The 21463-nt window shown below is 33.5% G+C and overlaps 1 protein-coding gene across 2 annotated transcripts; it reads right to left on the bottom strand.

The window, feature by feature from the left end:
* Positions 1-420: 420 nt before the first annotated feature.
* LOC105158751 (protein NLP9) lies at positions 421-12057 on the bottom strand. 2 transcript variants are annotated; one of them, XR_016064675.1, is made up of 8 exons: positions 11929-12057; positions 9882-9912; positions 8651-9758; positions 7573-7617; positions 6734-7471; positions 6125-6248; positions 2744-4203; positions 421-727 (listed from the first exon to the last, which is right to left on the bottom strand). XR_016064675.1 is itself a non-coding variant. In XM_011075595.3 (7 exons), the coding sequence occupies exons 3-7, from the start codon at positions 9611-9613 to the stop codon at positions 3083-3085; spliced, it is 2991 nt and encodes a 996-aa protein (XP_011073897.1). In that variant the 5' UTR covers positions 9614-9758; positions 9882-9912; positions 11929-12057; the 3' UTR covers positions 2666-3082. The 2 variants fall into 2 exon arrangements, 1 of the variants encoding a protein (XP_011073897.1); XM_011075595.3 differs by lacking the exon at positions 421-727 and having other exon boundaries at positions 2666-4203.
* Between the last annotated feature and the right edge of the window lie 9406 nt (positions 12058-21463).

Raw genomic sequence — 21463 nt, 5'->3', positions numbered from 1 at the left:
TTACCCAAAAATATATTGACATCAATCCCTACTAATATATTGAAAATATCCTTGTTTGGTTGTACTTGCATTTTCAACTTTTAAATTAGTGACAAAAGTGAATATATATTGTTGATATCAAATATTTTAAAATAAATTTACCAATTAAAAGCTAAATACAAATTGGTTAATAATTAGTGAAACCTCTAAAAAGTGAGGGCCCCAAGATAGGATCTGTGCGTTACGTCTTGTGGGACACACTACGGCTACTGATTTCGGTAAAAGGGGTGCAGCCTCTGAATTTTTCGAGCATTCGTGTTTAAAACATGTGAACATAAATAAAATTAAAACAAATTTAATGTGAAAATGAGCTAAGACAACATGTTGATCTTCTATCTATATGCAAGATCATTTGGAAACATGTGGTTTTTAGAGGTCAAGTGCAAAATAGATATTTTATTATGAGTATAAAGGTCAAATGAGGGCGAACTCTTTACACCTACTTGAGCGGTTAACCTACTCCGCCAGCAAGGGAATCTCGGAGGGTTGAGTTCACGGTCTCCAAGATGAATTGGCGAAACTACTCATATAAGAGCGGGTTATTGGCAGCAGATAGACCTGTCGGGTCAAAGGATAGAGTGGGGGCATTGAGACCCCCTAGAACCTGCCCTGGAGGTGGAACAACATAACCTTCTGCAACAGGGAGAGAAGGATCTTCACGAAAATTCTAAAGTAATAGGGGACTAACCTGCGAAACAGAGATTAGCATTCCGATTGTTAAGTTAGTAATCGATTTACTGAATAAATGAAAGGGAAAACTCAAAATGAAGGTGAAAATAATGGTGGTGTAATTGAATTGAAGTGATATAGTATGATAATAAAGTGATAAAACGCAAGTGGAATGCCCAAATGTGCTGGAAAGTGCAAGTTAGAATATGAGATCTTCGTTGCCAAAATAATTGCACAGAGCCTCTGTTTATAAATGGTTGTGGAACAAATTTTTGGAAAGCTGTACAAGTTAGCTAACTAATAAAAGAATCTGTTTGAGATTTGGACTTATATGAAAAAAATACAACCATTTGAAGGAGTCTTGCTCAATCAACTAGAGAATTTGAGAATCTTGTACTTGCTGCTTGATAAGTTGACTTCAACCGATCTAGGTGGGGTTAGTTAGATATTTTTTAGTATGATGTGTCTATGATGTCACGTGCACATAGGTGATGTGATTTTCTAGTTGTATACGGAGTCATCTTATTGGATTGAGTCATTTCTCGGGCCTGCTAAAGGATACACAGGCTATGGATTTGATATCTTGCTCATAGGCCACTAGGAACAGGCCTGTTGGTCTTGCTTGGTAGGGGTCCACCTTCTTATATTTAGTTTTGAGAAAAAAATATTTGAAGGGCATCAATAAATATTATCCTCTATTTTTTCTTTATAACTAAATTTTACTAAAATTAATAAATTATAAAATAATATGTATTTTATGTCAGTCTAGTTAAATAAATAAAAATAAAATATGTACTTTTTGTCCTTTTGGCCTTATGCTTTTAATTTTTTGCCCAATTTTAAATAAAAGCAAAATTGAATTCTGAAAAGGTATTGTATACATCCAGTTTTACTTCCTCTCTATCTATTCTCCCAAATCAAACACTAAATATTTTTTCTTATTTATCCTTTTTTACTTTCACTTTCACTTTTTTAATACACCTATTTTTCACCCAACCAAACAAACTCTTAGCTTATTTCTAAATAATTTTTATTGTAGATCGTTTTTCATCTTTCGGCCATATTTTAGGCTGATAAGGGTGGTTTCTGTATTTATCAAAAAACATAGGTGGTTTGTGAAATTACGCCAAAGATTAAGGGACGTAAATATAATTATTCCTAAAAACACATATTTTGCTAAACAACAAACCATGAATATTTATTATTTATTATTAAAAAAAAACACGATTTTGATGCCTCACCATTTAATCCGACTTTTTTTTAATATTTAACTTTTTTTTGTTTATTATTTAACTCCCACTCCCCCATCATCTTTCAACAGTAGATTCTTTTTTTTATTCTTCTCTGTATTTTGCATCTTTTTTCCTCTTAATCATTATTTTTGTTTCACCAATTTTTTTATAAATTTAATATTAACTTATTATTTTATATATAGTTTATGAAATAACAAAAGAATTATAAATATTTTATTTTTAAATAATAGCAAAAATTACGCACATACCAATGTGTCGCAAATTACTAGTCTTAAAGAATGAATGAGCAAAAGCTTTAATGAACTTTTGCCACAGATACTATTCACATCCTGCCTTTCAACAACTTAAAAGGGTCCTGTCTGGAGCAACTCCTTCAATATGAATTCTACAGCAGCAAAAGTGTGGCACCAATGACATGATATGCGCAGTTATACCCAATATTTGATCTTCATTTCTCTCTAACTTTCTTGATGTAAAATTTACTAAATCATGCTTCTTAAATAGTTTGATGATAATGCAACGGAGTGATGAGAAATAGCCTAACAGCCAATACTAAAATTATTCCTCTATACCTATGAACCATAAATTAAAAGAGCATCAAAGCATTCTCAAAAATAGAGGTTTTTCGTTGGCAAGTTAAATGCGATCGAAAACACATGGCAGCTAGCACGGTGCTTCCACTCTACTACTTTGGTATAGATAAATTGCATACAAAAATAAATATAACTTTTATAAAGATCTTACATTCTAATGCTTTCCTATCTGTAGTTGTTGAAACGTACCTGTACAAACTAGGTGGGGGCACGATACGTAGAGTGCTCCCTCCCATCAACCGACGGCTACAACTTTATAATTCTTCAAACATGTACAAGATTGAGAAACATACATCACCTGCGATGGGTTCACCACCAAACACTTGACCACTTGTATTCTTTTTGCGTCCTTTTCTGCTGGAACAAAACCAGCCATGTCGAAACATGAATACAGAAGCAGCATCCAGAAAAAATGCTACTTGCCAAGAAGCCCATCTTCACATGTTTTATGATACAGCAAGTGACTGATCAGTTGATGATATAAAGAGGAGATTTGTTTACTTCGGATGGTTACCTAAGTATAGATTATCAAGATCCATCTCCCAAGAAGCAGTTGCTTCCACCTGAGCTTCCTATGGTGCTTGGCACATCACGTACCAGGAACTTCACGTTTCGAGAACCCACAAAATCCATTATTTCGAGGCATTCTTGCAAATCTGAATCACTTACCAACATCACCCATTCCTCTTCGTCGTCAAGATACTTGAGTTGGAAGTGGCCCATCTGTAGCTTGAACCTCTTTGCTACTTCTTCGTACAGTTGAATACAACCAGCAGCTGGCTCAAATTTAAACCGGATTGTATCTTCTTTATATGTAGCTTTTACTATTATTTTAGACCCACTGTCACCATGGCTTGCCTCAGTCTTAGGATTCTGCCTTTTGCCGAAACTTCTAGAGCTTGATGAACTACCATTCATCATTGAGCCAGATCCAGACCCGTTTGATGAATCTGTCATGCCTGAGGAAGTGGGTTGGTTATGTTCTACAACTCCATCATCCCCATCAATCCCAGTATCATCATTTAATTTGGTCTCTATCTCATCACCAGCTGCCATGGAGCTTGAGTTACGGGAAATGAAATGAGATTCAGAAGAGACGGGTTTCATACTAGAATGGTCCAAAACCGATCTATTGCATCTTTCTCGCAAAAGGAAAGAACTTGGGGCCACATTTGCAGTAGTCCAAGGTACATTGTTTGGACTAGCAGGCCATGAGAGGCCAGCATCTAATTCAGCTAGCTTGGACTTCTCAGGATTTTGCAGGCGAAGAGGATTGGATTTACCCTCTCCTGCCAATTGGTTTCCATCTAATAGACTCTCTTCTTCCATTTTCACTATGGTGGTTTCGATGTCCATAAAAGATGGTGAGGGTTCAGTTGCATTCTGAATAACTAAATCTGAGTCTCTGATCATGTCGTCTTTATCAGGCAAGACACCACTTGTTCTAGAATCAAATTGTTGGATAATAGAGCCAGCAGCCACGAGGCCCCCCATAGTTGGATCAAACTTCAGTCCTCCTTCCACTCCTTGAACAGAGTCGAGCACACTTTGTATTTTCTTCAACGATCGGTTTACCTTGTTTATTTTGCGAGAAGGCCATCTTGAGATGCCATGTTGTCTGCATATTCTTTTGAGAGTGGTCGGGCACACTATATAAAACCAAAAATGGCATATCATGAGTCTAATATTTGCATAGATGCTTCGGTATGTTCACTTCTGCTACTGGTATGTATGCATTAACAGTACAACGTACTCCATAAATTCATCTAGTTTACATTTCTATTCTACTCAAAATATGTTTGAATGTCTCTTTGATTTATGGGTTGGACTTAGATGTCCTTGTTATACCATTTGTATAAGATTAATGATATAAATTAAAATCTATTTGGCTGTTGCTAATTAGCATCACACTAGTTAATAAAAGAATACCAACTCTTCAACTCCTATATGCATGACACTCTCAGATTGTGATTTAGATCTGAGTTTATTTAACTCCTAGTTATTAGCATACACATTTATACTTAAAATAAAAAATAAAAAGCAAATGAACCCTGCTGAGCAAATAACTTTGAAATTTAAATTCGTTTCTAAATACTGATTTAGGGAAAAAGTAGAAAAACTAAGAGAAGTAATTGTATATGGTATTGCATTTTCTTTCCATGTTTTGCTTTAATTAGGGCTAACAATAATAGAGAAAAAAACAAAGAACTAATAATTTTTTATTATGGTTTGTTTATGATTTTATTTTGTTATATTTCTTTATAGAAGAGGAGATAAAAAAAAGTCAAGATTTTTTCTCTGAATTATTATATAGTAATTATTAACATATTTTCATGTTAGTTATAAGGATTAATATAATTTTACAGTTCGTATATGATAAAACATAAGAGATTGGAACAAGAATCCAAAGAGTGCATATGCTAAAGGAAAAAAGGTTAAAGAAATTCATCAAATATCTTATCAAGTTGCCACTTAAGACTAAACTTTGGAAATACTTCAAATATTTGTTAACATGTATATCAATGCAATGACATCCACAACAAAACTCTGATACCAAATTTCCCTTTAGAAGTTGTTATATTTAATTATACGATTTAAAAGTTATGACACAAAATATTACGTCACCATTATTAAAATAATTGTTTTGTAAATTATTCATATAATATTATTTTTCTGTTATATTTCTTTATTGAAATGAATGATGAAGAGAAAAGGAAGCCGCAACGGAAGCAAATAGTGAACAAAGTCAGCCTCTATGCAAGTCTTTGAGTTAATAATCGTATGATAATATGGCTGATTTCAATAAAGAAATTGTATATATTAATTCTTAAAATATAAAAGTATTTGATTTGATCTTATGCAATGCTTCAAATACCATGTATATGGTGATATATATTTTGAAAAAATCTAGACTAAATTTTGTAGTAAAATTTTTATTAATACTTCTTTGTATTTTGATCTTTAACCAGTCATCATTTTAAGTGATTAATCTATTTTTCATTAAGTAAAGACAAACTTATTGCGGCAAATAAATAAATAAATAGATAACGTTTATAGTTACATAAATATTTAAAATTAAAATAAACTTGGATATGAGTAATAGTTTTTAATAAAAGATATTTCGAACTTAATGCTAAAATACTTAAATTTACGAATAAGAGAACAAAGACTAAGAGAAACATTTGCTGTATAATATTTTATTTACTTTTGAGCTATACTTTAATTAGGCCAATTAAGATAAAGTCCAAAAAAGTTAGGAAAAATAGAAAGGAGCAAATAAATTTTGTATGCTCTTGTTATGCATATTTTATGGTTATGTATATGATTTCTCTTTTTTTGGTTATTTATAAGAAAATATAGGCACTAAAATCTATTTTTAAAAATTAAGGTTATTTGCATTTACATCGATGAGATTGGAGTTTTGGTATCTATTATCCTGAGTTTTAGAATTAAAATCCAGGTACCAAAATTCCACATGTATCTGTACTTTTATATTTGTGTGTGCACGATATTGCATGAGTAATGATGTATATCATCAAAGTTTTGGGATGCGTAAGCACGAAGACTTACCACCAATGCTTTTTGCAGCATCTTTAAGGCTCCCAGAGAAGTATTGTTGAAGAACACTTAAGCTGACATGCTTTTCAGCTGTGCTACGCTTCTTCTCCATATGTTTCCTTGATCCAATCATTCTCTATAACAATTAAAAAAGAGGCACTAAGAGCTCTATCCACAAGCCACTAAAGAACTGAGCAGAATTAATCCAAAATGCATAGTCATAACAGATAAAAGAAGATAAGAAAAAGAACCTCAGGAGTCTAACACTCTTTTCGGTATTTAACTTTTATTCTCCAGCGTTCGCAATTATATGTTTCTTAAGTATCTAAAGATACACTTTCTACATCTGAGATTGTATATGTATATACTCCAGATAATTTCCAATAATGTTTGATTTTCTTCGTTACCAGTCAGATTTTTCTTTTCCTCATAGTACCTACAAAAGTTACAGAAAGAGCAGCACATCATGCAGTAAAATTTATGTTTCAACATGCTAGCTAGACCAGTGAAAAACACACCCTAACCATGAAAATATATCCATAAGCATAAGGTTCCTCAAAGTAAACAATGAGAGCATTGATGCAACAACAGCAAAGTCCAAAGTTGCAGATGAATAGGTACCTGTTCATTAGGACCATCAGCTTCTACTCCTGTGCTTGTTGAATCAGATGTATTTTGAGTTGCATGGTCGACAGAGTTTAAGTTTCCATTAGTAAGCGATTGCTCAGAACTCCTCCTAGATAATACCATTGCTGGTATATTTCTCACTTCAACGTCCTGTAATTGAACTTTGGAACTTTCCCCCCCTTGCAATTCGGCATCTGACACAGTTCTCAAACTCTTACATATTCTCTGCATGGTACTGGAGAGGTTATTAAGTAAGAGTTGCTGTTCTGTACTTCCTTTCATATTGACCGGAAGAAAGAACTCCAATATATAGTCATTTTCACCAGTGTACATACTTCTCAGCCTGATTGCAACAGCAGCATTTAGGCCAAATTTGCGGGCGTGATGAACAAGTGGGTACTCACTTATATGGTATTCCTTCACATCAGGGTAGAAGAAGGGGTGGTTTGATTGAAGAGCTTTCCCAACAATACCTTGTCCTTCCTCAAGAGAATGCTCCGCACATGCATGCACAAAATCCTTCATATCTTTGTCATTCACATAACAGGCAGTACTCTCAATGCATAGGACACATTTCTCATGTGCACTCTGACTGCATCCTTCCTCACCAAGCCCCTTTATTTGACTACAAGGAATCCATGTTAGTGCAAGAGGTAGTCGATGTGCATGGCAAACGGCACGTAGAACATCTGTAATCTCAGCTAAAGCTGTCCGTTGGTTTTTAGAGAGACTCTGCAAGTTAAAATTGATTTTAAAACAGGTTGACCATCACGACCATGGAATCAAAATAATCTAAATGAGTTAGAGAATCAAAACAAATGTTTTATAAAAACCTGGGGATAAAGTCTTGGAGGTACACTGCTCCTTAAATTCACAGCCTGAAATGTTGACACTTCAGAGTTAAAAAATCTCAAAGTGATGCGCAAAATACAATTCTCATAAGGTTATTCATAAGAATTAAATCCAGCACCCACTCATATGTAAAAACTCTCCACAACCAAGGAATAGAGGAAAGGGAGAAATATTCTACAAAATCACTGGACAATATTTATAATGCTTAGTTATGTGGTCCATCTTTGATGGCAACCAAAAAGTGGGTTGATGGTCTCATAATAATTGCTCAGACTTCAAAGAGATGTAGCAAAACCTTTTTTCATTGCGAGCATAATACTAAATATGACACTAGAACATTTTAATGCATGTGCACTGCCATTTATTACACTTTTTATTCAATATGACATGCCCCGATTTCCTTCATGCTAAAAGTAAAGGATAAAATAATGAGAGAAAAAGAGAGAAAAACAAATCAAGCCCCCAATCGAAAACCATAAAAACGGCAGAAAGAAATAAATTTCTTCCTTAAACCCAAAGGAAGAACAAATGGCAATACACTTAAAGCAGAAGTGGATGAAATAGGCAACAAAATCAGACATAAAATTGTCTACTCATCGGACAAATGCATTAAGAAAATACAACACATCACGAATTCCTTTTCCTGTTAAATAAAAAGATAACAAAAACGCTATGTATGATTTTGATTCCAAAGAGCAATAACACCTATATGATTTTGACATGTGATGGCATGCATTTTCAGTGTCATGCTTTTCCTGTTTACCACAGTGGAGTATTGCCATATTCAACCACTTTGACAGAAAAGTGAACTACTCAGGGAGATTGGTTGTCTTCATGTAAGAAATGAAGGAAAACAGACTACTTCCCTGGGGCCCCAATTTGCGTGGTCCTTTTGAACTGTCCCTGGGTTTATGTGTGAGAGTCTCCAAATTCTTTTCATACTTTTTCTTTAGATAGTAGTGATTGGTAGTTCATCTTTGGATGACATTATTTTTTAACATCCCAAAGACAATATAGCAATTTAGTGCATGGGGGTTTAACATTGATTCTGAAACTAACCTGCAGTGCACGACACACATTTTCCATCTCCAAATCAAAATTGGACTTCTCTTTCATGGTAACCAGTTCTAGCACCGCACAACATGACCTTTCAAGCGAATCATCTTCAAACACAGGTAATGCGATCGACCCTCGGACTTCATGATCAACAGCGTATTGCACCCGCAGATACTCAGCCTTATTGTAGTACATCACATTTGAGGTCCACTCCGGAATCTTTGAGGCAAAGACACGACCAGGAAGCCCCAGGAAAGAACCTGGTTTTGATTCAGCTGCAAAAGTAAATAATCTAGAGACTTCGCGATATCCAGAAAGTGTTTGGTCAAGTAAATAAGGTTGTTCACAGGTGCTCAAGATGTACCGATCCCCATTCTTCATTGGAACCCAAACTTGGGCTAAAATACCCCCTCCAGACCATTCTTTGAATAAATTCAATGCTCTGAGCATTTTCTCAGCCAATGATTGCACAGGAGGCCTTGGGATTACAGTCTCTCCTACTTCACCTACTAGATTATGCTGGCTTGAGGTCTTATCTCTCATCTCAACCAAATCAAACCCATCATCAGCAAAATTTGCTGCACAAGGCAATTGACTGTCCATATGATGAAACATCACTTTATCTCCGTTGACGAATGAACCTCCCATAATGTCACCATCCACCATGGGAATTCCTGAATTATACTGATGCATGAAGTTCAATCCATCAAAGGGTGAAAAATTTGTGGACGCCGAAGTGAGAGGAGACAAGGCGAACGACGGAAACATCTGATCAGCCAAATTACTGGGGCTGTTGCACCATCCAGCATATGTATCAAAATTCATCAGTTCAGCAATACTAAATGGGTCCTTTAGGTTTGGGCACCTCACACCAATATCTGTCGAACCTGCAGCTACACCCTCCATCCGACACCTTGGCAAAGCTGAGTGGTCGGCATCCTTTTCTTTACTAGAAAAGGGGTCCATTTTAACTCGAACACGAAATGTAGTATCAAGACAACAGCTTTCAGAGAATCTTCAAGACAGTTGAACTCAAATCAACTTCCCTAAATTCTTCCCCTGGTGTCATATTAAGTTACTCTTTTGGCTCCAATGTTTCAACCCAATCACCCTGTTGATTCAAAGATTTCCAAAGGACAGGAGACATGCAATAAACTTAATAGCATGAAGAGACAAAGATGAGCAATGCAATGAACTTACAAAGAAACAGATAAAAAAGAGCTTTGAAGCTAACCTCAGAAGTTCAGAGATTTTAAGTAGTGAAGCTGCAAATTTCGATTGAAGGAGAAAAATATGTTAACACATTAAGAGAGGCAATGAGGCAATATTAAAAAAGCGAATGAAATTACCAAGCAAATGATGCTCTACATTCAACCAAAAATTAATGGTCTGTTGCCCACAAACCATAATGATATATAATTATATATATACGTTCATGCATGCCGGGTCGAGCACCACCAATCACATTCCAATTATAGTATGCAGGCTAAAGCCATGGGCCCTGCGACAAGGATGACTATTACTGCATAGGTCAACAATCTCTCCCGACAATTGTGCTACTTTCTTCTTTGAATATTCATTAAAATTCAAGGCTTGAGACTACCTCCTTTCTTCGAACTACTTCTTATTTCAATCTCTTTAGCCTTTGGATTAGTTTGTGTTTGATCGTCATTTCTCATTTTCCTTCACCATCATGATTAGAGAAGTGTGCAGCAGCTTCGCAAGATTCATCACCAAAGGAAACAGAATCCACTTATGACAAGCGAGCCTAGTCAAGTTGTAAATGACCATCTCCAAATCTGCGCACTCGTTAAACTTACTTCTCCTTTGGACTTATAATACTTATTCTAGTACTGTATCCAACTCCCCTACTATTAGATTAACATTCCATAAATCTTATACATGAACATACAACTTAATCTCTAGATATTGAAATGAAATACTGCCAGAGAAGGTCAAAGCTTTTATAAGTTTAATGATGAGGTAAATAGTTTTCCAAGCTGAACACAGAAAGAAAAGAAAACCAAGGACACAAAATATCAAGCTCCCTACAGCTTGAGGAATAAGACAGATAACAAGTGGCTAATTCTAATATGGAGGAAAGAAGATAACAAATACCTAAGCATGCACAATTCCAGAACTGACAAAGATGTATGAACACTATTTATTTATTTTTTTTTTTTGGAGAAGCTGTATGAACACTATTTCAAACATGTAATAATTGCATTTATTATTGCTGTCTCTTATAATCAAGGAAAAATGCTTTGAATTTAGTTACTTGACAGACAATAACTGTAGGGAAAATGTCTGGAAAGACCTAAAAAGAATATATGCAAGAAAACTCCAATATGTATTCTCTTTGTCAAAAATGCATTCTGAATTACCACTACAAATCCTTTCTTAACATAATTTATTTGTAACTTCGATTAATCCAATATGTACCTCAGAAGCCAGACTTGTCAACTATAGAATGTAAGATTTAACTGATCCAAGTAATTTAATTCTATCTTTGGCTACCTTAAGCTAGTTGAATGCAGCGTGACTCTACGACCAGAGCCAAATCTTCAAACCACATAAGCTTGGCTAAATTATATACTTGGTTTTGTAGCTCCTATGAAGTCTTTAGTTGTTAAACAGGCAAGGTAAGATATCTAGGGCTTAGACGAAGGAGACAAGGTTAAGATACACCTTATCAAATTAGAGTGCCATCAATGAGAAATTCTAAGAAGATTAATCATTTCAAAAGAAATAGAGAATTATAAAGATTCTCCAAAGAAAGAAGTTGTCTTTGTCTGCAGAATATCTGCCAGATATAGGAAGAAATGCCATGTATATATCATATCCAAGGATTTTAGCAATATCGGCAAATATTACTTCAAAGTCCAATGATTTCCGCAAATCCTAATCACTCGCAGCTAAACTGATAATTCCATAACTTACTAAAACAGAAAAACTTAATCAATTTCACAGAGATTCCGAATCAATTTCCTTCACTCTATGAACACCAGCACTTAATTACCCAAAACAACGGTAAAAGTCCAGACTAAGAAAGTATGCAGAACTCAGATTCATATCACGGAGAAATGCACGAATTCTAGGCTACTGAAGCAAGATCCCCCGAATTTGAGCACACAGTAACCAAAAATGCATTAAATTAGAGAATATTCAGTGTTGAACCAAAATCACGATTACTCTCAGCAACAGAAAAACCACGAAAACAGAAGAAGAAAGAGTGGAAGAGAAGGTTGCACGAGGAACCAAACGAAGATAGCAGTACATACCTTGTGGAGCTTCGGAGGAGCTCTCCGCGATGCAGCAGTGGAGAGAAGAGAACGGCTGCTATCCTTTGCTTGTATTTTATTGACTTTGTATCTGATTTTCAGTACAACAAACTAACAATTAAAAACCCTCCCCCCTTCCCCCCCCCCCCCCCAACCCACTTCAGATTGGAATTTCTTGAAAATTAAAGCAGCACTCATGGAATTCATTTTTCATTTTAATTTATATTTTAAAAAAAAAAGAGTGTAAATACAATTTAACTCCTATAATATATGAAATAAACAAAAAAAATTATAAAAAAAATATTAACAAATTACTCTCTGTATTTTAAAAAATAACCTAAATTACCCCCTATCAATTGTTTAAATAGAGTAGGTAATTTATTTTATTTTTTAAATATAAGGAATATTTTTTTAATTATTTTTTAATCAAAGGGGGTATTTTTATTATTATTTTAACAATTGGAAATTGAACAAGAAAACAAAGGGAGAGTTGTGTACATCCGCGGGCGTATGTTACGTGTACAAGTTGAGGGAGGGGGGGGGGGGGGGTGGACACTTGTCGGTTAAAATGTGGTGTTCCCCAAGGGGAAATTGACTTGATACTTGGAATCCAGCAGGGGTGACAGCATTAGATTCCAAAGATTTTTATCTATCTTCACTAATTATTAATCACAATTGGTATCTCATCCCACTCTAACTCACGCTTTTTCCTTTTTTATTTTTGGGATAATTGTATTTATACCCCTAATTTATAGTTTATTTATATAAATTTATATTAGGGTTAATTACACTTAGACTCCCTCTAAAAATGCGATATTGCACTTTTTCGCAAAGCAGTTTCAAAATTACACTTACATCCCCTTTGAAAATTTACTGTTTACACACCTGACCTTCTTTCGTTAGAATTTGAACAGAAAAATAGCGATGTCAGCAAAAAATTTACATAAATGAGATGGGTTCAAGACGAAATAAATTCATAGTTATCCCCAATTGATTTATTATCGATTTATTGAAGGTCAAATAGATCCTTTTATGATGAATTTACCCTTATACATCTTCACACGTTAATGCATGTCAAGAGGTATATTTTCATTACTATAAAGATAGTTTAATTAGTGAAAAAATTATTTTACCTGCAATAAGTTATAAATCAATAATTTCGGTAAATTTTAATTAAAATACAAGCCTATTTATCAGACGAATACAGACCTACTTCATCAATTAAGTTAAATTTGATCAAGAGATCTTACATATCATTGATGTTAATAAGAACAACAAAATAAATGCATATATAAAATTGCCAGCACATACATAGGTGTTAGTACTGCTCATTAATTACTCTAAACTTCTCCTTAATTTTGTTTCAAATCCTCATGTCACTATAATTAATTAGATCTTATATACCTTTATATAGCATCCCAGCTGTGATTCTCCTTTGTTTAAAGCATCATTGGCCACTAAGCAGTGGCCAAGCAAAAGTACATTCTTGTTGATATGATTTGCGATTACGAACAAGCTGTCTTGATTAAGGTTGTTTTTTCGACCATGTCCAATTTCAGGTCGTATAGGCAATCTTTGAAAAAAAAAATTCAAATCAAATTTGATCGAACCAAATTAATCACAGAGCAAGTGTATTGCACTTGTTATGTGATCGATCACTTTTTTCTAAACTGTACGCCAGTTACTCGACAAGTATATTGCACTTATTAGTCACACTACTGACGGGCATTTTAGTATTTTCACTTGAAAAGTATGTGGTTTCAATATGTTGCATGGGGCATTGTTCATTTTGATTGACATATTATGAGTTAATTTGTTTCCAAAAACACCCTTAGTATTTCATTTATATTAAAATATAACCTTAAAAAAATTAGAATCGAGCCTCCAATTGAACTTGGATAGACGTTTCAGGCAATGTACCAAATGCATTATATAGTCAATTAGTATTATGGTAAATTACGTTGACATCTCTTGAAATTATATTTAATTATATACAATATTTATATAATCAAATTGAACTTTTATGAATATGAATGTAGTTTAACTTAGGGATAATTTTGTGTAATTACACATAAGTCGCTTATGGTTTAGAAAATTACATCTAGTACCCATAAGGTTTGCTTTCGTCTATCAAATAAGTCCTTACGTTAGTTAAAAATCAACAGAATTTGCTGATATTAACAAAATAATCAAATAAGTATTCATATTTAGACTCGATTGACTTATTATCAGTTCACTACAGGTAAGATAAATCTTTTTAGACCATGTTACCCTTATACATCTATACACCTGCAATAAGTCAATCAAAAGTAAATATCAATTTTTATTTATTTATTTGTTTATATAAATATTAATAAATATAACGAATTTAACTAATGGAGACATGAAAACAAATCTTAAAAATATTAAATATAATTTTTTAAAATAAAAAAAAATACATAATTACATCAAATTTTAGAAAAAGTAACCGTAATTATCCGTTATGTTTTAACTATAAATAGAGGGTAGTGCATGGATAGAAATGAAGGTGAGGTAAGAGTTGTTAAAGACAAGAGTCATAGGGATTGAAAGTTTGGCAGAGAAGCAATGAATGCAGACAATTTGGGGAGATGATGATGATGTTATATATGTTATTTGATTGATGTTGGAAATTGGGGATCTGTCTGTCAGATCAAACTGATTTATGGTATTTCACTCTCCCAATGAAAAACACAGCAATTTTTAATTTTTTTTTATGTTTTTATTTGTTTGCTATTTCTAGCTTACTGATGTAAGTTCTATACTTTCTATATATAGTAGTTTGGAATTTAGAGAGGTTTAAGACTTGTAAAATATGGAAATCCAAGTATGGTTGGGAATATGTTTTTTTTTTTTGTGAGAGTGCTGGAATATGTTTTACAAATTTTAATGTTTTATTTTAATTTGAATTAATTAGTTATTATTTATTAAAGTTTGTGATTCTATTCTTATAATGATTTGAGTATTTTACATATTTATTTGGCTTATTTTAACAATTGGTTGCATTATGATTTTATGAGTGATTGTTAGAATAATAATTTTTTTATGATGGTTAAATTGTTTTTGTTTATTTAAAGGGCTGTTATTTTTCTTCATTTGGCACGTTGAAAAATCATATTTGTATTCAAATAATTGGGTAAGTAACATAGTTCGAGCCTTAAGTTTGTATTTAAAATTATTTTAATCCTTTAAGTTTATTTTTTTAATTTTAACGTCCCTAAATTTTAATTTTTATTCTTTTTTGTCTATTTGATCCTTTTTCAGCAAAAAGATGATAGGATTTTAAAACTTTGGAGGAAAAAATGATCAATTTAAGTATGTTCTTATCATTTTAGTCCGTGAAATTTATAAAATAGTCTAATTAGTCATTTTTGTTGGCTAAAACAGTATTGCAGCTTTCCTCCCAAAATGCTAGATGTTTTACAGATTGTTCCTTCGGTGTACAACAACACAGTAAGATAAAACTTGCATACTGAAATTGAGAGAAATGCATGTTGTTACATGTTTTTGCGGCAATTAGGCAAAAGTACAGTGCTCTTAGATCGACGTAGACCTAGGATGAAGGGTTTTTTGTTGTAAATATATGGGGTACGATGTTTCTTCCTCATTTTTTATGTTAGAATATAGAATATTCACTTGAAGTTTTTGCATATAAGAAGTTGGACGATGTGGCTCTTTTGTATGGCATGACCCACCAATTAGGGAACGTGTCTCAGAATACGATTTTGCCGTGTTTAATATTTTTTAGTTTTAAAAAATTGAAAAATGATAACAAAATTTCAGTAGACTAATTAAGTCATGTGCTGATCATATGACCATTTTTCTGCCATAATTTCTCTTAAAAAAGGTCAAAGGGATCAAATTAAGACAAAAACTATAGTTTAGGAATGTTAAAGTCAAGAAATGAACTTAAGGACTAAAGTGATTTTAATTAAACTAAACAAAAACTACAATTTAGGGACAGTAAAGTCAATAAATGAACTTAAGAGCTGAAGTGATTCTAAATGCAAATTGCAGGGATCAACTATACTATTTACCCAAAGTAATTTGTTATGATGCTTGATAATACATGGGGTCTCTATTTTTCAAAAAGCCTAAATGCAAAATCCAACCCACAATTATACTAAGAAATAAAGCCCAACTCGATCAACACCAGGAGACCGAAACCCTTTTAGCCTACTCAACACCAAAAAAGGCCGTATCATCACCAACCCAATCACCCCAGCTTTTGCCAACCAGCTAGTGAGGTAACACTCAGTTCAGGTGCAATTTCAACAAGTTTAGGATCCATTCACCTCGTTCGGACACATTAACAATCTTGTAAACGTCAAATGACACCTCACCCTCAAGCATGTCAATAGGGATATTTATGTCAGTTGTATCTAATTGGATAATGATGACAAGTAACTGCCACCTCATTTTATTTTTTCTACTGATTAGGCATATTCTTTTTCTAATGGCATGGGTCCATGTAATGTGGCAAATAGGTAGGTAAACCTTGTCACTACAAAGTAGACATATCAAATAATTCGGCTCTATCCTAAGTTCCCTTAACCACCCCTCTCCCATGATTTTCTTCAAACATGGTTCTATAAATAAGGTTATAGGCAGGTCAAAGAAGTAACAACTTCCATTCAACAAACATGATTTCCACTCCTCATCCACGAGTTATAAGACCCATTGGATACTTTCAACATCCTATGCACAAATTATATACACTAAGCTTGTTGGATCTTTCGTTTTACTTGGTGTTTCCTATGTTATTTCATTTGAAAATCTTATTGAGTTAAGCATCAAAGTGCTAAACCCTATTTTTTAGGTTTGTCCTATGATTATCTCAGGATTTCAAGAAGATCATTTGATTTGTATGGTGCTAATAGACCCTGGTACACATAATTCGTTCCGTTTATGGAAACTCTTGAGTTAAACATGTGAAAATTGCTAGCTCATATAATGAAGCAAACAATGGCTCATTCTCGGGGAACACCCATCTCCTTATTGGAGTCGTGGCTACTAGGACACAAGGGGAACAACTTCTTAGTGATCTTAACAAGCCTTCCCCTGCTACTAACCTACCAACTCTGCCTCTTGAAGGAAATCTGCTCTCTAACGACGCATCAACAAGATCATTGTTGCTGCTCACAACACAACCTTCTACAAACCTCCTGCCCATGCCTCACTACAGGTTCCATTACCAGCTTTAGATACAGGAGCAGGTAAATGCCCCCACTCCAGTACGTCTGGCTCGTCCAAAAGAGAGGGTCGTAACTAGCTGATTCATGCGCCACCTACCCCATTTCAGCAAGAAAAACTAGATTCTGTTGTTCGTGCCAACACATGAGAAACAAGAAAGATGGTTGCATGTACTTGGCAAGTCGTTCATTAGGAGATGTTGGAACTTCGCGAGAGAATGGATGGGGAAGCCCCACACTTGAAGAGGCCTAGATTAACCAGTTTGATCAAGAGGTGTATTTCAGTCATTGTTCTTAAAAAAATAAGTTCAGATTGACCATAAGGAGTGTGAGTCATTATTCATTACATAATAATGATTTTTGATATTAAATTTTTTATGAGAGAATTTTTCAATATTTTTTTATATCACAGAAGGTGAAAATAAATTTAACTCTACCCGTAAACGTTAAACACTATGCACCTTTCTACCATGACAACACCCCTTTGTACTAACATTACACAACATCTATAACGAAGTATTACTTAACATTTGGGAAAAAAAGAGGTTGTACGGTTAAATAATACAACGAAGAAATATTGGTGGTGGTTTTGGACTATTACCTAACGAAAAGTGGACTTTTAGTAAAGTGTTTGAAGATTTACAAGTACAGAGAATTTATTACAAAAAGAAGTTCTGGAAAGTACATCCTGCAGTGCACTGCACAAACCCAACATATAATTGACAGAATCCTCAATCCCATGAAGTAGTTGTTGGAAATAGTACTAAAACATTATTGCAAGTTCCGACACAATCAACGTCGTACAACTACATTCTTGTTTATACTCTGTATACAATTTAAAAATTTAAAGCTTATTTTTCTATTGAGATATCTTTCTAAAATAAAATTATATAATTTACATAAGATTAGGGAGAATAATGTCTTACGTAATGAGATATCAATTGAATCATAAATCGTATCATATATATTAATTTCTTCAATAAGATTTGTATTTGATATGGTTAAACTTGATAAGGCTCAATGTAAATGTACTGTGGCCGAATCGCTACAATTGACAATATAGGAAATGGTAAATTATAACTATCTTCCTTAAAAGTTGACATAATTATGAATACTCTTTTATTGTTTAAAAAATTATAAATATTTTTCCTAATGTTCGATTAAATTATATAATTTTTGGATATAGGTATGGAATTGTTAACTTTGTCATTATTGTATTTTCTTTTTAAGAAAAATTAAAAACTTATAAAAAAATCAAACTGGATGGATGAAATTTTTATAAAAATTATAAAAAATAAATTATCCATATAGTCTGTAAAAAAATAAATAAAATTATAAATTTTAATCAACAATGGCATTTTGATCAGTTCACCATAAAAAAATGAAAGAAAACCTAACGGATTAGGCTAATTGTTAGACGATCGTTAAAATCAAGGGGGTATTGATAATTTTTCAAATAACGAAGAGTGTATTCGTAATTATGCCAAACTTTAGGAGAAGTCGTTGTAGGTTACCCTATAAGCTAATGACTAGTGAGGCCCCCCAAGCCCACGAGTACTCAAGTCAGTGGAAAATGCTGGATGAGGAACACGTGTTTGCATCCTTAGAGGAAACATATGTCGTCCATACCATTGGTCCATGATATGTACATCCTGACATTTATGAAAGTTAAGGTAACTGTTCTCAACGAATTCGTACACTATAATTTTCGACTCTACGACTTATCTGTAAAAATATCTAATTTGAGCATCGGAGTGCTCACATCGAAATTAATCTAACCCCTCTTTATTTTGCAGGTCCAAGCTTGTTCCCATCCCCTCCGAGCCAGAGATTCGGAGATCGAACATCATCAATATTCTTCATTATGTGCAATTAAAAGTGACACCCCAAACTCGTGATTTTAAATGTGGTGGATGTTTGATTGTGCTATGTATATATTCTGAGTACGCGTCTTGGACAATGTATGGGACACCAATAATGCAGATTTTGTGTAGTAAGTAAGCAATATTAGTTGCCGAAACGTTTCTTGATTCTAATCAGTTAATAATTAGCCATGTTGTTAAGTGATCAGGCTGTCAGAATGCAATATTTTCATTAAAAAAGGAAAATAGTATAAATCCATACTATTTATTACATTTGGGGGTTCGAATAACTACGAATGTGAATAATATAATCTATTTTTAATAATAGTATTTTTTTTTTGTTTATTTTAAACGTATTTGTTGGTTTAGAAATATCGATATATTGAATTAGTATTTGAGTTGGAATATAATAAATAATATAGTGATGACCCGAATTTTTACTTTGATCGGATAAAATTTTTATGAATCAAAATATTCTCAAATATATTTAGTTTTGCACAAAATGACTATTTTTCTAAATTTTAATATCAATAATATTCTATTCATGCAAATTTAAAAGTACTAAAAATTATTAAGAAAAATATTAGTTATGATAATTTATTTATTTTATTTTCTTCTCTTTTATATAGTTAGCTATTGTGGTGCGGTGTTTATGTGGACATATAATAAATAATTTTTTACGATTTTAATATATTATAAATAAAATAAATATAGAAACTGCTAGATATTGAGTTGGGTTAGTGTACCCGTGACCCAATACACATCCATATTTGAAATAGAGTTTGAGTCTCCCACTTACATGTTAGGATACGGACATCTAGAATAAACTCTATCTAAGATAGAGTTTGTAGTCTTTCAATTATGTATTGGGATATGAATTCCTCTTGGGGATAGAGTTATGTACACCTACATAAAGGGTAAATGGTTGTAATCAAATTCCAACACAAAAATACAAATGTGATACAAAATGAGTTGATCACAATACTCTCTCTTTTTCTCTCTACGCTCTTCCTTGGAGCATAAGCATATGCTCCTTGGATTTGAGGTGTGTAAATGAGTGAATTACTCTAACAGTGATCTACCAAAGCGAGTAAGGTACGTTCTTGATGTGCATAAGATTTGGAGCAAGATCCGGCTTGGGGTAGATCTTGAAGATGTTTGTGGGCTGACCCCAAATCAAATAGAAAGACGATATATTCGTGATCCATAAAAAACATGGGCTTGTAGATGAGACTGATCCGTAGGCGTGGATCAACATGGTTCCGCTACTTAAGGTTAATTCGATCGACAATGTGCCTATATGATTAATATCTGCGTGCACATAATCGTCTAATTACATATGAGATTTATTTATGAGATAATATATGAATTATCTATTATTATTTTCCAACATAAACAAATACATTACATTAAAAATAGAAAAAAAAAATATTAGTTAATATAAAATTTAAAAAATGAATAAATTAGTTATCTTATCAAGTGAAGGACATTTTTGACTTTACAAAATGACGTAGAAGTGTCATTAATAACTGTTTATGAGTGTGGGGAATCTTTTATGTTTTTTTATATATATTAGTATAATTAAATAAAAATTAAAAAAACTTAAATTCTATATATGCTGTCGAGTGTGCTCCGGTAGCTATGTATGGGAGAAAAGATTCGTAGGGAAAGAATAAATTTTGAGGTATAATAGAAATACTATTAACAAATTATTTGAGTAAATTATGTTGAATCAAAAGAGCCCATTTCACAGTTTAGTATTTACTTCTAAGTTGGGAAAAATGCATGTTATCCCTTTGTGATATACAAAATGTGTAAAATTCCTTCCCATGTTAAATAAAAAATCAAAATATTCCTTTGTGTTTTTAAGAATAAAGTAATTTTACCCTATTGGTCCTGAAAGTAACTTACACGCACTTTAAGTGTCAGTTTAATTAATTTTTAAGAATAAAATATTATTTTATATTTAAATTTAATATATATATTTATTTAAAAAAAAAAAAAAAACCAACCCCTCCCCCACCCTTTCTTCCCCAAGTGCCCCCCCCCCCCCCCCCCCCCTAATCCACATCCGCGCCGCCTAACCGCCACCTTCCCCCTTCTCCTCATCACTGCTCACCCCCCAACTTCTCCCCTTGCTCGTCGCGCCCCTCCCCCAATCCACCATCCTTGCTGCCTAACCCCCACCTTCCCAATTGCCCGCCCCTCGTTCCCCGTTGCTGGCGTGGGCATCCCGAACCTTCCCCCTTTCTCCTCGTTACTACACCCCACCCCCAACTTCCCCCCTCCACGGTTCAATAAGGACTCAAGCAACAAAATTCAACCTCAGTAGAAGAGCGGGAAACTGTACATCACTTTTTTCGTTTTCAAGAGACCTGAAAGTTCTCACAAAGAATAAAATGACCAGTAAGAGAACGTCTTGTAAAAGAACAACTCGCCCAATCCAAATCACAATATACATTG

This window comes from Sesamum indicum, linkage group LG3, assembly GCF_026168435.1.
Source record: "Sesamum indicum cultivar Baizhima isolate 11 linkage group LG3, ASM2616843v1, whole genome shotgun sequence".
NCBI classification, from domain to species: Eukaryota; Viridiplantae; Streptophyta; class Magnoliopsida; order Lamiales; family Pedaliaceae; genus Sesamum; species Sesamum indicum.
The sequence above is the reverse complement of the archived record's forward strand: the minus strand, read 5'-3'. Positions and strand labels throughout refer to the sequence as shown.